The 15,880-nt window shown below is 40.4% G+C and overlaps 1 protein-coding gene across 2 annotated transcripts; it reads right to left on the bottom strand.

Moving 5' to 3' along the window:
* Positions 1-11,708: 11,708 nt before the first annotated feature.
* LOC146702617 (transmembrane protein 100-like) lies at positions 11,709-15,631 on the bottom strand. Of its 2 annotated transcripts, none has more exons than XM_085465543.1 (2): positions 15,530-15,631; positions 11,709-15,348 (listed from the first exon to the last, which is right to left on the bottom strand). In XM_085465543.1, exon 2 carries the CDS (start codon positions 15,115-15,117, stop codon positions 14,650-14,652), a length of 468 nt encoding a protein of 155 aa, XP_085321669.1. In that variant the 5' UTR covers positions 15,118-15,348; positions 15,530-15,631; the 3' UTR covers positions 11,709-14,649. The 2 variants fall into 2 exon arrangements, with proteins under 2 accessions (XP_085321669.1, XP_085321670.1); XM_085465544.1 differs by having other exon boundaries at positions 11,709-15,327.
* Between the last annotated feature and the right edge of the window lie 249 nt (positions 15,632-15,880).

Below are 15,880 nucleotides of genomic sequence, written 5' to 3'. Positions count from 1 at the left end.
CCAGCCTTTACTTCTATCTTGCTCCTTAGAGCAGCTATCAAAATAATCTCGCAACATGAGTAGCAAGTGAAATGCCAGTAAGTACTGGAGGCTGTCAGTCTGTTTGACTGATAGGCATGTAGTCAATCATTATGCACATATTATTCATGTCATTTCTTTCCAGAGCGCTCAGTAAAGGTTTCTAGTAAATCTGGCCAGTCACTGATTTATGACCTAATTTTACAATGAATGTAAAAAGGAGGGGACGTGTGTCCTTGTGGCAAATGACATTATGTAATTTGTGGATTTTACTCCATCACCAGCCTCCACTGACAAGAACAGATTTCCTGAAACTTTTCCCTTTTAAACAAACAAAATGTATTATTATTATATTATCAGGAAACCATAAATGTTTTTCTGTGATCCCTCTACAGGATTACTGGCTGAATCCGTTTTTGTTTTTTTGTTTTTTACAGCTTGAGCTACTCAAATCCTATTAGCAGTATTATGATGCTGAAACTGACATTATCACTTGGCTGCACATCACTCATATTTTACACTTATCTGTCTGAAGTGCAGCGGTTTCCTGGTGACCTTTATCAGCTTTGCCCAGTACACAAACCCTGAACATGCTTTGTTATTCAGGTAATTATGCATTCATGGCCCCCCGGTGGCAGATACTCCATGATGAATGACTCATGAAAACTCGCCAAGTGCGTCTTTGATCATTCAGGAAAAAAAGGGTTAACAGCAACATATTTACACTTTCTAAAAAATATTGGATTTTGCTGATCACTCACGGCTGTTTTGTTCTTTCCATAAAGAGACTGGCTTTAGTTTTCTGCTTCTGATTCTCCAAAAAGAGGACACTTGGACCATCTGTGATCATTAGGTCTCACTTACTGTCATTTCAATGAGAATGTGTCCCTTAGTTACAAAGCTTTTATGTGGACCCAAAGGCTGACAACAGGAGACTCGAGTTAGGTAGGAAAATAAAAAGATTCAAAGAAACCTTAACAACCTTGTCTTAATGAAACATAGAATAAATGAACCAAATAAACTGAACACAGGAAACCAACTGGAGAAACACAGGAAGAACAGAAACGAGAGGGAAATGAGATGATAACCATGAGGTTGGACTTGAGTCAATCCCCCCAGACTCAAATTCTAAAATGCCAAACTGTACGATATTTAGAAACTCAATGGGCAATTGCTTCATAATAAGCATTGGTTTTTATGTTGGATTATCACTGATTGAAGCATCGATTCTTGATTCAGTTTATGGGTGCAAACCCATTGGTTTTTGAAGTCACATTCTGGAGCCTTGAGATCAGCTTTTCCACCATTGTCAGTTGTTCGTTTTAAAATTGGATGTTGCCGGTGTGTGGTGGATCTGGATTCTCTTCTCCAAAATTTTAAGATCACACTTAGTGTGTTTTATTTAGGATGTTTGAAACAACCAACTTTTGTCCCAGGATGTGAGAACGTCCAATACATTCTGTTTCAGCTTTTTCATAGAGATCAGCCCTTCCATTAAATGAAGTCGTGGGGGATAGCTGACTGTACAAATGTGACTGTTAGTACCAAAGCTGTAATATGGGGTCCGTTTGCAGTAAGGGGACTGGTGAGTACAACGTGTAACAGACTGGGATAAATGGGTTTAAGAAAACTTGGCAGAAAGGGACAAAAACTGTGGCATTGACTCCAGCCATGTTCTGGAGCCAAGAAATTACTTTCTTCTTCTTCTTTCGGCTGCTCCCTTTAGGGAGTCTCCACAGCGGATCATCTGACTCCATCTCACACTCTCCTTAGCGTCCATTTCTGTCACGTCAATGTCTGCGAGTTCATCTGTGAATATTCTCTCTAGTCTCCCTTTTCCTTCTGCCTTGTCTAATATATCGACTGTCACTTTTCTCTACATGTCGAAACCATCTTAGTCTTACCTTTAATTTTCTACAGGGAGTCCTACTGAAGTTCATTAGGTTATCTAAGCTCATTTTATTTTGCCTAGGTTGCCATTTAAGTTCAGAGCTTCTTAGATTCCTTTGTGTCATCACCCCCTGCGTTTACATCTCCCTTGTCGGTCCATCATGTTGAGTCTGTGTGTCTTAACCTGTCATGTTTCCGTTGTCAAGCTCGTGTCATGTCTGTGTCCCATTATGTTTCCTGTTTTATTTTGAAGAGGTCTGGTGTCCAATGCGCTTCCCCTGTGGCGTCATTATGTTCATTCTATTCAGCTGTTTACCCCATGTGTTCCCACTGCCCCCGATCACCTCCTGTGTGCATGTAGTCTGTGTGTTTTCAATCTTCGTCCAATCGTCTGCTATTCTGCTCATGCCATGTTTTCTAGGATTTTCATGTACTCATGCCAAGTCTTCACATCTCAGGTTTTTCATGTCAGGTTTCCATGTTCATGTTCAGGGTTTTTTATGTTTAGCCTTAGTTCACCCAGTTTAGGTTAGTGTTTAGTTTTGCCTTTGGCCCTTGTTTTGTACTCTAAAGACCAGCCTTTAATGAATGGCTCACTTTCTGTTAAGATGAAGTTTTGTTCTCACGTGTCTGCACATGGGTCCACCTCCACACAGTCTGCTTCCACGCACTGTGACAAAAACAAATGTAATCTTCACATTTTGACATTTTTTCTCAAAACAATCAACAATAATTTTTTTCTAAATGTGACCCTAATACTCCATTGTTGGATATTAAATTACACATTGGCTCTTGATAAATGAAATATTCAAGCTGAATATCTTCACTGGCATACACTTTGACATTTGTTGAGAACAAAATGATGTAACATTTAGGAGAAACCAAAATCACCAACCCGTTGAGAGATGGGTTCAAAATCACACACCTTTTAATTAGTTTCCTTTTTTTTAGCACTGCACTTACTTAAAGTGTAAATGAACCCCTGAACACTCTGTGGAAGTCATGACAACAGAGAGTAATTTTCGCCATCTGCTGTGGTGCTGCACAATAGGTCTGATCCATCACTAATGAGGAGGACATTCATGAGATGACTTCCTGAATGGGAGGCTGTTTGAAATATTTTGCCATAGAACGTTGCGACGTATTCAAGAATCTTTCTATATGTTATACACATGTCTAATACACGAGGAATAATATGATCAGAAAAATTTTATCTTCTACAGATTTGCAGGCCTGCCTCAGTTCTTAAGATTACGCTCAGTTGTGCATTGCTCCGTAGCCAGACAAACACTCTTCTAGTTTTAACCTCCTTACACTAGTTAACAGTTTATATTAGAGTCCAATTTAAATTCTATTATTGACTTTATATCCACAGATGGTTGATTGCATCAGTAAACTTCTATTTTGCAAAACAGGCCTCTTAAATCTGCTCTGGTAACCGTGTTGAGTCAACAAGCCAAAGGGTGTTAGAGCTTGGACTCTACTTGCATCTCAGCTAACGAACAGTGTTATCCTTTTAAACCTTGTCTTAAGGGTTAGGGTTAGACACTTGACTACTAATCTAATTAGTTTAAATAATTTTTAGCTTTCGAAAAATTTACACACAAAACGCCAGCTGTGTCAAACATACACAGCTGGCTTTCATGTGCTGGCCAGAACCAGAACATCAGAGCATCTTATCTGGCCCACTGGATGACTTATATGAAATGTGAATATTGCAAGTGTACTTTGCATTTTGTCATTAAGAACAGATCACGTCATGCGAGTCCAAAGGATGTCCAGAGGTTTGAGTCGTCATCATTTTAACAGCCTTGTTACTAACAAAGAAATCACCCTTGTCCTGTGATACCACACCAAAAACAGTACTAGACACCAACCAACTGGGACCCTTACGTAAAGTAAATTTGCTGTAAACCCAGCTATGCTGATTTACTATAATGAATTTAGACTAGCCAAATGTGGAAACAGTGAGGATTTTTTTAAAATTATTATTATTTATTCTTATTCCATTTTAGAAATCAAGGTCACGAAACGTCGACATTTTTATAAAATGTCACACAAAGGTTTCCCTTGATAAGCATTGAGGTCAAAGTTATCTGTATGTAGCCCATTTACTAAAATGAGCTTGACACCACTGATATACACAACAATGCATTTATTAAACTTTAATATAAGAATATAACCAAGTTTATCCACACCGAAAAACAATTTACTTTGACGCTATTGACAGACACATAACCTGGTGGTAAAAACAAAAGAGGGTTACCCAGGCAACCACTGGAATCGACGCAAGCGACCAACTGTCAGTTTTAAAACCAATGTGCGGTGCGCGACTTATTCCCAGCATGCACGCGGCTTAAGACGAGCGATGCATTGCATGAAGGGTTTTAAAAGCATGGTCAACATTCTCACCTGTCATGAAATGCCATTTTCTCAGATGCTGCCCCTCACCTTTATGCATAAATGTGTTACCTCAATGTGGTGATGACCACAGTAATGTCAGCCCTGAGAAAACAGCCCCCTTTTTAGAGACCTATACGTCCACATAAGAAGACCAAATTGGCTGGCGATGGTATTAGGAGACTACAGACCTTTTTATGCACTTGGTTTCATTTGTTTCCCTCACTTGCTTTTTATTTTCATTTGATTTTTAATTTACTTTCACACAAAAAATGACAAATTGAGGCTCTCATTGCCAAAAGGATACCTTGTGCATAACTACCAGTAGCAACTGCATAATGTTTTGAAATTCAAAGCAGAGATCAGCCTGGGCCAGCACCATGCATGTAAATGACGTCTGCATAGTCAACCACTGAGAAACGATGTTGAATATTTAATAAATAATGATGACATTTTATGTACAATGGTTTAGATGCCAAATCTGCACAGACGGTGATGTAAACTTGCATTCAAAGCTACAGAAGTCTTTAGAATATTTTTATTTTTTGTTTTTTCTGCATTGCTCAAAGTCATGTGATCCAGGTGTTCTCAGCTTCAGAAATGCACAACCCCTCATATGAACCTCAGCTCCATCTTTCAGAGTTGACCTTGTGCCCAAGTCCATTAGGCTTCTGTGTGTAATCATATCATTTTCAGGATGCTATTTTCATGTTCTTCTCTAAATGTAGTGAACATGCAGCTAAAGTGAACACTGAAGATGAAGCAGAAGGCTAGTAGGCAGAAGGGAAGAGAGATGCCGCTAACAGACCAGAACATGGAAGCAACTTCATGCCGCGATAATTAGCAACCTTTGACGCTCGACCTGCCATAAACAAGTAGCAACCACGCAGAAGGAATCTAAGGTTGGCTAATTAACGGAACGTGGTAATGAGATGATTTGTCGATGATGTTAGCTGTAACCACAGAAGAGAAAATGATAAGAGGGAAGCTGGGGAACAGTTCAGGGAGAGTGAGCGGAAAGAAGCAATCAGCATGCAAGTATGGAGAGATGTTTAAGGTGATTAGAGCTAATTTACTGAAGCTTCACTCTTGTGGTCTCCTCCAATGCAGCTGGAAGTTGTGCCGAAGTGGTGAACTTATTTAAGTAACCGCTGCTGAGCAAACATGAGAAAGCTGTCTCTTTATTGCTTTTTCACAATTTTGTCACATAATTTCTATACCTTGGATTTAATTGGTAAACAAAAGGGACATTTTACTTTTTATCTTAAAAAAAAGTGTTTAAACTTTATATAAACACGGGCTTGATGTTTGCCACTGGCTTTTTAAAATGTTTTACTTTCAGCATTAGCATTTTCAGTACCGCCATGTTTGTTTTTTACAGCCAGAAGTGACTGTATTTGGAGGGCTGAATGATAAGTTTTCAGTCAACGCTAACCATAGACAGTACAAAACACAGACATAGCTTCTGGGCCGAAAAACGAAGCCAATCCAAAATTGCTTTAAACCAGCATTCTATCTAAACAGCACCAGATGGCGATAGTTGTGGCTGGTTCTATAGATGTCTACAGGACAACGACTTCTGACTTGATCTCTGGTGAGTTTTGGGGGGTCGGGCACTCATTTGGAGTGAAAAATAAAAATATGAAGTTTACAGACTGTTTTTACCAGGTCCCGGGCACTTCTTTGCTTTATTCATATATGGCACACGTATGATTAATTTGTCTTTGCCCAAATTATGTTATGCTCTTGGTAGTGTTTTTAGTGCATGTGTGTTATTGTTGGTCGTTGTAAGCACAATAAATGGACGTTTAAAAAAGTTTAAAAGTTTAAAAAGGAATTCTTTCAAACAACTGCAGCGGAATAGAATGGAGCCATATTAACAATCCACTTGACAGCTTGGGAAAGTGGAAGTAATAAAGCTTAGATTTGACCAGCAGCCCCTGGGAGTGGACAAATGTGAGGCTATAGATCTTCTTTATTGAACTTGTGCATAAGCTTCATTTAAAATATCATGTCATATTGAATACATGTGTGGATGTATTTAGTGTGAATACATGTGAATAATACGATGTTCTCACATCGTAGGAGAACATTGTATTATTTTGGGCAGCTGTTGGTTGCGTAAGATGGTTGCCCCTCCTTTAGTCTGGTCCTCCCAGTGGTTTCTTCCTGTTAAAACGGCGTTTTTCCTTCCCACTATCGCCAAGTGCTTGCTCACAGGGGGTAGTCTGATTATTGGGGTTTTCTCTGTGTTATTGTCGGCTCTACAATATAAAGCACCTTGAGACAACTGTTGTGACTCGGCTTTAAATAAATAAGACTGAACTGAAAAATGAAATTGAATTTTTTGAAAACGCATAAATAAAGCTGTGGTCGAAAACTTTTTTCATTTGATATCAATTACTAAACATTTAAACAAATTTTTACTAAACAGTGAAATGAATTCTACATGAGTACTATATTCACATGAATAAAAGAATTCAAAATTATATCAAGTATATTAAAAATGTGTTTCAACAGGGCATTTTGTTTGACTGCACTAAAAACTTCTTAAAATACATTTACAAAGAACAAAGAAAAAGTGAATCTATACAAAATTAGTATCAATAAGGGAAACTAAATATTATGTCACCTTACAGACACAGACACTGAATCATGCAGTGTGAGAAGAGTTTATACAAATTCTAGCCCGTGAATACCAGCTCTAATAAATTTTTTCAACACAATGAGACTATTAAAACTCACATAACATCAGCAACTCAGTTTTAGTGTGCTATTAGGATTTTTTTAAATACATCTCCGCTGAGGCTAAGAATGATGATGAAGCAGTTAGAGTAGACAACAACAAAATGCTTTGGGCAGCTGCACAGGAAGTCATTTGTGTGTGTGTGTGTGTGTGTGTGTGTGTGTGTGTGTGTTTTTAGGTGGGTGGGTGTTTAGGTGGGTGGGTGTTCATTCATGAAAATCACAATGAATACACAAATAGAGACATTTTAATGTTTACAGTGACTTACCTGCAGAAAGCCTGCTGTAAATTCTAGTCTGCCAAACCCAAATGAATCAGGTCAGAAGTCTCTAATCTTTTCCAGTGAGCCCAAATAAGATTTTTCAGCATTTATCTAGATTTTTAATCAGCTGATATAATTCTGATTATGAATTTTAAGAGAATCCCTCAGTTTTGGAAAGTCCTAGTATACATTTTAGTTTATGAAGCTATGGGCACAGCATCTGAATTAATGTGAGACCTTGCCAAGAGCCATCCCAAATTTTAGCCCAGATGAGCCAAATTTTTGGGGTGCCTTCTGGGCATGCTCACAATATAAATGTTTTTCTTTTCCTTCTTCTGTTTCTGCCTTTAAATTGTTTAATTTAATGTGTAGAGGTTTACACATTACACATTTATCATTGTTATGAAGTGGGGCAGTGAATGTGTAATTTAAAATGAAAACGTAATTACATAGTCTGGACATTTGACCTCATTTCTAAAAATGATGTTTAATAGAAGCTGTTATTATAGTTTGCTCTTAAACAAGCAGTGTAACTATGTTATCTTCGCTCCGTCTAAAAATGTTCTGCGTCCATCTACTGGCTGTTAACTCCAGCGTAAATTGGGCGATGGAATCGAACTGCTTCGCCACTTTCCCTCTCATGCAGCAGCCCACCCCTCTTGCTCCCAGTCTCCCTTTGCTTTCGACATCAGCCCGGTCTATTTTTAGCCCCATCCAAGTCGAGCGGGAGAGGGAGAGGGAATGACACAATCTCTTGTAGACTGGCGGATGAGAGGAGGAGGTGGAGGAAGGAGAGAAGAAAGCGTGGGCGCACTGAGGATGGGTGCTCATTTGAATACTCATAGAAAGCAGCTGCGCGCACAAAGGTGGAAGGATGGGCGATGAACGCGGATTCAGTGGCGAAAATCAATAGAGGGCTCAGCCTCTGACAGTTTTGGATGATTAGCGTGATGAATAAGCGGCGCATTATAATGAGTTACATGGGACAGGATGGCGTGATGGAGCATTGAAAATAAAAGTGAGGGATAATTGGTCTTGCCTGAGTGACAGCATTTTTTTGTTTGTAGTATTCAAAAATACATTAAAGGCTCTCCTCTATGTCTCTGGTAATCTCTTTTCAAGAACGTCTTGCTTACACTTTTTTTTTGCCTGCTTTGCTTTCCAGTCACAGTTTCTTTCTAAACAGTTAATTTTGTCTTTTCTATCACTGCTTTGTTGATTTGTTTTCAAAAGGATGATTAGAAAATGAGCAAAGTATGACATAAAGCTTTTGATAGTGCTCAGTTTAGCTAAAAGATAAACCTAAGGAGGGGTACTAAGAAATGGGAATAATGGATTTGTGAGCTATTTTGAGCTCAAATTCAGCTTTTCTCATGCTATGTAGTTCTTTTTTTACCTGGTAAGTCACCATGGTAACTTATGCTGAACAGTAACCTGGTGAAGTATTCTAAAAGTCCCAGTTTTTTACTGATTCCATGTTTTAAATATTAAATAAATTATTTAAATATAGATTCTCTGCTGTTAGGATACACTTTATATGTGCAACTTTTATTAATCTGTACCTTAATAACATCATGCAAGCAGTGCAAATTATGCATTACATTTTCACTGGAATTTGCATGTATTCAGTTGATGATGCAGAAAATATAGAAATGTTTTCATAGTTGGTCCTAATCTGGTGCTACATCTGTAACTGTTCAGTCAAAGAAATTAATTTTACTTTGATTTGTTGGCAAAGGGATTTCCATGTCTCCGTTATCAGGTTATGGGACAGAAACCTTTATTATTTTAAAGCATCCAGTTTAAAGTTTGAAAGCTCCAATGTGCAGCAGAGAAATAAACAGGATTTATTTTTGGAATTAAAATAATAATCTGTTGGTTATCTGACCACTCTAAGTGCTAAAACTCAAGATTAATGATTTCCTATAGCATTCATTTTCAGTCTTGACATCAACAGTCTTGCATTTTTATGTTGGACTTTTATCATCATCCTGTGATGAAACGTCTAGAGTAGGTTGCGCTCATAGGGATCATTTTGTATGAGCATGCACATAGCCAGCTTAGAGCTAAATGTGCACTGATTGGTAGTTAGCGCAACAAAATACATACTTAATCATGGTAGCTGTTATGCTTAACCCCTAAACGACTTGATGGTAGCTGAACAAACGTCAACTAGTTTTAATTATTAATGGCAGGTTAATTACACTGCAGCAAAATTAGAGTTTTACTTCGAATGAGAGTTTAAGTCCAGTTGGTAGCGTTTCTCTATGTTTTAGGGAATCACCACGTTTCAACAATCTGTAAGGTACATCAGCTGGAGCCTTTGGTATCCTACTTCTGGGGACACGTCAGTCATGCCCTTTGTTTTCATCAGGTGAAAATTTTTAATTATTGTTTTCTTCAATTGAATCTTGTAGCTGAAACTTCAAAGTAGCTAGCAAAAATGAATTTTCCTCACCTACAAGGTCTTGAATATTCAAACACAATTATATCTGAAAGACATCATAGTACCACATCACCCCAACAGAGCACTGATGGGGTTAGACTGCTGGCTTATTCTAGGATACTTAAAAGTAGAATGGGAGGCACAGCCTTCAGCTTTCAGGCCCCTCTTCTGTGGAACCAGCTCTCAGTTTGGATTCAGGAGACAGACACAATTTTAATGTTGAGCTTAAAACTTTGGTTTTTGAAAAAGCATATGGGTTGGATGAGGTGACCCTGAAATCCTCCCTTAGTTACACTCCAGTAGGCCTGCCAATGTTCCATAATGCACAGTGTTGGAGGTGGGTGAATCAATCCAAATATTGATAGTAATGATCCCACTGCTGATATTAATAGATGTGCTTCAATCCTCTAAGCTCGGTATGTAGTCCATTTTAGGAAAATGAAAAATGGTAAATGGTAAATGGCCTGTATTTTATATAGCGCTTTACTAGTCCCTAAGGACCCCAAAGCGCTTTACATATCCAGTCATCCACCCATTCACACACACATTCACACACTGGTGATGGCAAGCTACATTGTAGCCACAGCCACCCTGGGGCGCACTGACAGAGGCGAGGCTGCCGGACACTGGCGCCACCGGGCCCTCTGACCAAAAAAACAAACCAAAAAAAAAAAAAAACCCAGAAAAACTTTAAACATTAAAAATGTCTGAACCTTTTTGTGTTGACTGTGACATATATTGTATTTATAGCTTATGGCACAGAAGACACAATTCATTCTTAAGCCCTGAATCCAAGCTGGCAGCTGGTTCCACATAAGAGGGACCTGGAAGCCTCCGATTCTACTTTTAAATATTGGAAATTGAGAATCACAAGTAAGCCCGCGGTCTGACAGCGAAGTGCTCTATTGAGGTGGCACGGTACTATGAGGTCTTAAAGATAAGATGGAGCCTGATTATTCAAGGCCTTGTCTGTAAGGAGGAGGATTTTAAACGGGGCCAATGAAGAGAAGCCAGTGTGGGATAAATATACTCTCTTTCGCTGGGTCGTTTAGACTGAAGACAAAGTCGACCCAAAGTCCTTTAGAGGCAGGCACAAATCACTGATTTAGTGGTCATTAAAATATGTTCAGAATTTGCAAACTGATTGTGATTCATCCCATAAGTCACGACACACTACTCTCCCCTATATAAGCTGCCTTTATAGATTTGATGTATCAGTGTCTGTATTGCCTAGTATTTACTTGGTATCAGATTGATACCGACATTTTTAGTATTGAACAGCATTTATTGTGTGTTTTTACATTACACACCCTTTCCCACTGTCTTTCTACGACTCTGTAATTAACCATTAGTTGTTATTGATCTTTGGTTTACTTTCACAATGCGTCGTTTGTCCAGTCTCCCTCCACTCACCTCCAATCAGTCGCAATAATGGCTGTTCCTCTCTGAGCCTGGTTCTGATGAAGGTTTCTTCCTATTAAAAAGGAGTTTTTCCTTCCCATTGTCACCAAGTGCTTGTTTACAGGGCTCTGTGTTCAGTGTTCTGATTGTTGGGGTTTTCTCTTATTACCTTAGAGTTTTTTTACCCCACAGTATAAATTGTTTTGAGGCGATTGTTGTTGTGATTTGGTGCTTTATGAATAAAACTGAATTGCAAAAGAAAACCCCAAACCGTCTTTGGACTGTGCATTGTAAGGCTTGTTTTTTTTGTTCTTTTTGTCAGTGTCAATTTACACAAAATGCAGACTTAGTTGGACATTGAACATAGTAGCATCTGTGGTTTATAGTATGTCCCCCAGAATGAGTACAAAGGTCAGTAAGGAGGAAAACCCGAGCTGCTGCAGCCGCCCTCATAATGCTGTGTGAATGACTCCACTAATGACACCAAATAGCAATTCAGCAGCAATTTCCCCAATCTGGTGAAAAACAAACAACAGCCACAGAGCTTGTTTCCAAAATCAATCTTTGCATTTAATTCAGCGCTTTAGAAGCTTAACAGTAAACAAGAAAAATGTACACTGGTACACATATTTCAGAAGGACAAAAAATATGAATTCTTGATAAATATATTTGGTATTTCTGTTGCTTTAAATAAAGGAACCATATCAAAGTCTGACTTCATGCACACCACGGCACTCACACACACTGAACTCGACTGATAAAAAAAACTTCACGTATTTCCGTGTCTGTTTTAGGCTACTATATTACTGGTGCCGGTAGGCCTGCACAGCTTACATTAAATGTACCATACATAGAAATATTAATGTAGCAAGTAAAAGGCACTCAGAGAAAAGCTTGGACATGCCAGTAAACTCAAAGCAAATTGACCACAACCACGTAAAGCAACTGGATAGTTTCATTCCAAAAACACAACGTTTTTATTTAAAATCAGATCTTTTTACATAACGTAAAAAACCCTCCATCTTAAAAGTTGTAACTGATTATGTGCTTGATTTTAATTACAAATGTATCCTTGTCTGGGTTGGTTACTTGGGATGAAACAATCACAGTTTGCAATCACTGCAACATAGCTGAAAACACTACAACCACACCGCCAGCTGAAACCAAAAAAAACCCCAACTGTTGGCTAGTGCCTCAAATAGATGTGCACTGTACTGTGTCTCTAAATCTGTCTTACTCAAAATAGAGTGTACATAAACAATATAAATAATCTTTACACTCTGTACAAGGATGTTCGTAAGACACTCACTGTTGGAGGTACATTCAGAAATGAGGCTACACTCTCAGTTAGTACCTACAGCATTTATGATATGTAACTCAGAAGAGTACTCGATATAGGAACAGATATGCGTGCACACAGCTGAATGCTTCTACAGGATTATCTTCGCTTCTATAAGCCAGGTGTGAAATAAGCTCACGAAACTGGACAGTTGACACGGAGCGGGATGGAGGCAGACGAGGGAGGGGGGGCGGGGCAACAAATCATTAGTTGTAGCTTTAGTGTGCACACAACCAACATGGTACACATATGCACTTGTACACTTGTACTGCTCCGAGTAACTCCATGCAAAAGTTGGAGATGATAATTTTCAGTTAAGTACATTAACAGCTACAGCCGACACAGAGCTGCTGGGTTTTCTGCACACTTCCTGCTGCTCAGAACCACGAACTACTACACCTATTGTGTTCAGCTTACTGCTACAGCTTGGCCCTAAGACGGAGAAGGATTTTTGCTATTGTTTTGGCGAAATGAGTGATCTAGTCAAAGCAGAAAATGTTTCCCCCCCCAAAAAAGAACAATGTTCAGGACAGGTTCTTTGCGACATACACCACCGCGCAGCTCGTCTTATCACTGAGGAACAAGGTAAATTTGTTTAAGCCTGTCCTCGGGGATCTAGTAGCTAATATGAAGAGCAGTATAACCCCCTTTCTTTGAGAGTGTAAGAATGGAAGGTATATAAAGGAAAGAATTGATTTGCCCCTCACCGCAACCACCTAAATGCCCAGCAGCGCCGAATTTGCTCGGTTCAGCGGGAGTCGTGGAATAGAGGAATCGGGCCAGCGAGCCTGAAGCTGTTATACACCAGTTTGTATGATATGCATGTAATGCGATTCCTTGACATAGTGTAAAAATATGGACTATATATAAGCAGTGGGCGTAGTCTCACGTCACAAGCAAGGTGTACATGTGACTGAAAAGGCCTCTGCATGGATCAATCACACGGTTGTCCATGCGTTTTACACTAAACTTTGAAGTTATCCCTACAGTTGGGCTTCTTTATGTCACAGGATCAGGTACCCCCTGCTGGTCATGATAAAAAAATGTAAGTTCACAGGTTGGCTACGTCCTTCTTTCTTATGATCTATGATAAGTCCGAAAGTGCTGACGGAATGCAGGTTTGACCACACGATCACCTCCAAAAAGATTAGCACTTTATGGCGTAGTGATTTCTATTGATCTGACATAACTGGAATTTTTGCCCCTCCGAAACAAATCTTTATTGCAGTAAGCATTTAGGACTGGTGACAGCAGAATGGAATGCAGAGAGAGAGATATGAGGAACACGCTGACTATGCTATTTTGCTTGTTTAATTTCATATAATGAGCGTGCTTTGGGATGAATTCTCGCCTCTTCCTCAGATGCGACCCCTCACTGACTCCCTGGCCCTTTCACCTAATGAGTCGCCGAACCGGAGCCGCTGGAGACAGAGCGTACGTGCCAAAAGGGCAGCTCTGTTGTGGCAAGGGGAAATCATGCTTCATTTACAAGTGCAGTTCTCGTTCAGTAATCCAATAATAAAAATTGTTGTCTCTTTGTAAACTAATTGAATGGGTGGGGGTTGAACTGATGCGCATGGCCACATATGTCAGATCAGATCGCTTGTTTGATACTCTTGCTCTACCGTATCCAGAAAGGCTTGTCTGGTCACTGTTAACTCCCCTGTCCCACACAATCACACCTCTTTTTATCCAGTAACCTGCAGCAGAGGGATTCAGAGGTATTAAGTACTGTAGCTATCCCTGAGGTGCCTATCTCTCATGCATTTCCACAGCACAGCGAGGCCAGCCTTGGAGCAATGATCTGTGATGTGCTTTAGGCTCCGCTTTCATCCAGGTGGATCCATTACTGGACTGAACAGAAGAGTGGAGAGGGAGGGCTTGTATGGAGTGTGCAATGTGTATTCTACCCTGTGTATCTGGTCATGATGATGGTTCCTTTGCTAGAAGGTTTTCTAAAGTTTAAGGTGTTACAAAGTTTACCTGGCAGAAATACTAACAATGACATCCAACTTTTTTCAGTCTTTTCAAGTTCAGGCCCTACAACTTCTTGTCTTTTTCTTTTTTAGTTGCCCTTCTCATTCAAAAAGTCCAACTCCGACTGCTCTGTCCCCTCTGGAATACATCAGCCTGAACAACGCCCTCCATCACAAAGTACCCTGATCAGCAATGAAGAATCCACCTTCTTTCTTTTTCCTCCTCCTCAGTCTGTGGGCCCTCCAGCAGACTGCTGCCACAAGCAACATCACGACGCCGACACACAGCAGCGCCACGGACACTACTTTGGTCTGGAGCAACGTGTTAAAGGTAAACGTCACCCCAGTTCCTGCCATGCCGATCACCAGAGATATCACGCCGAACGGGAACACGCAGCGGTACCAGGACTTCTCTGTCCCGCCTGTAGCTTGGGCGAGCCTTTCCAGCGTTGGGAGAGACTCTGGAGGTTTGGCCGAACACCTTCCGACACTTCCCTCCATCTCCCCTCCTTCGCCACAGCCGTTCAAACCCTGGTTCTCAGAGTCCTGGGGCAAGTTGTTGGCCTCGCTGCTGTTGCCGCAGTCCAGGTCCGGATGAAGGACCGAGGCTGGGGGCTGGCGCCCTGAGGAGCAGCCCATCTCAGAGCTGCCGTCCTTGAGTGACGAAGCGCGAAAAGCTGCCCGTCGGCAGCGGGGGTCCTCTTTGAGTACGTTTGATGATTGCTGCCGTTTATGATGCTACAGGGGGTTTCTCTGAAGCTGCTTCGAGTGCTGTCAATGACAGAGAGGTTGCTGCTACTGGTCTTGTTGTTGTTGCTCTCAGTACTTAACGCCAGCATGTGCCTGCAACTGGAGACACAGAGAGAAGACCTGAAAATAGAAAGCAGGAGATGGGGGGGAAAGAAGAAAAAATAGGGCAAGACAGAGAAGAAAACACAACTACTGAGCAAACATTCCAAGAGGGCTGGAGACATTCACAGGAAAAGGATGGAAGAAGGGAAAAATAAAGCCAACAGATGAGACAGATCTGCCACAGAGAGGAGGCACTTACCCGGTATTTTCAGTATCCATCAATGAGTGAATGTTTTCAGTGCAGCCTTGTCTCCTGAGCGGCTCGCAGCAGCAGCAGCACCACAGTGTTGTGATGCCGATGTTCATAGGATTATATAATGACAGAGGAGAGGAGGTGGAGCCTGTGGGACGCGGTCAATGGGATGCAAGCATCTGATTGGCTCCACTCGCAGAGTGATTCAGGGAGGAGGGGCTGAGATGAGGTTAACCGTTCAGCGGTCTCATTCACTGATCTTAATTCATTATTTAGTGTGACATGGAATTTGAGATACCCCTTAAAGGCACTGCATTTTTTCATTATGGGCAGAATATAAATGACACTGATACCGAA

Source organism: Copadichromis virginalis, linkage group LG8, assembly GCF_057382275.1.
Source record: "Copadichromis virginalis isolate Kocher_CV1m ecotype Utaka linkage group LG8, C_Virginalis_male_GT1.1, whole genome shotgun sequence".
In the NCBI taxonomy this organism is placed as follows: domain Eukaryota; kingdom Metazoa; phylum Chordata; class Actinopteri; order Cichliformes; family Cichlidae; genus Copadichromis; species Copadichromis virginalis.
Note: the sequence above shows the minus strand (reverse complement) of the source record. Positions and strands in the feature narration are given on the sequence as shown.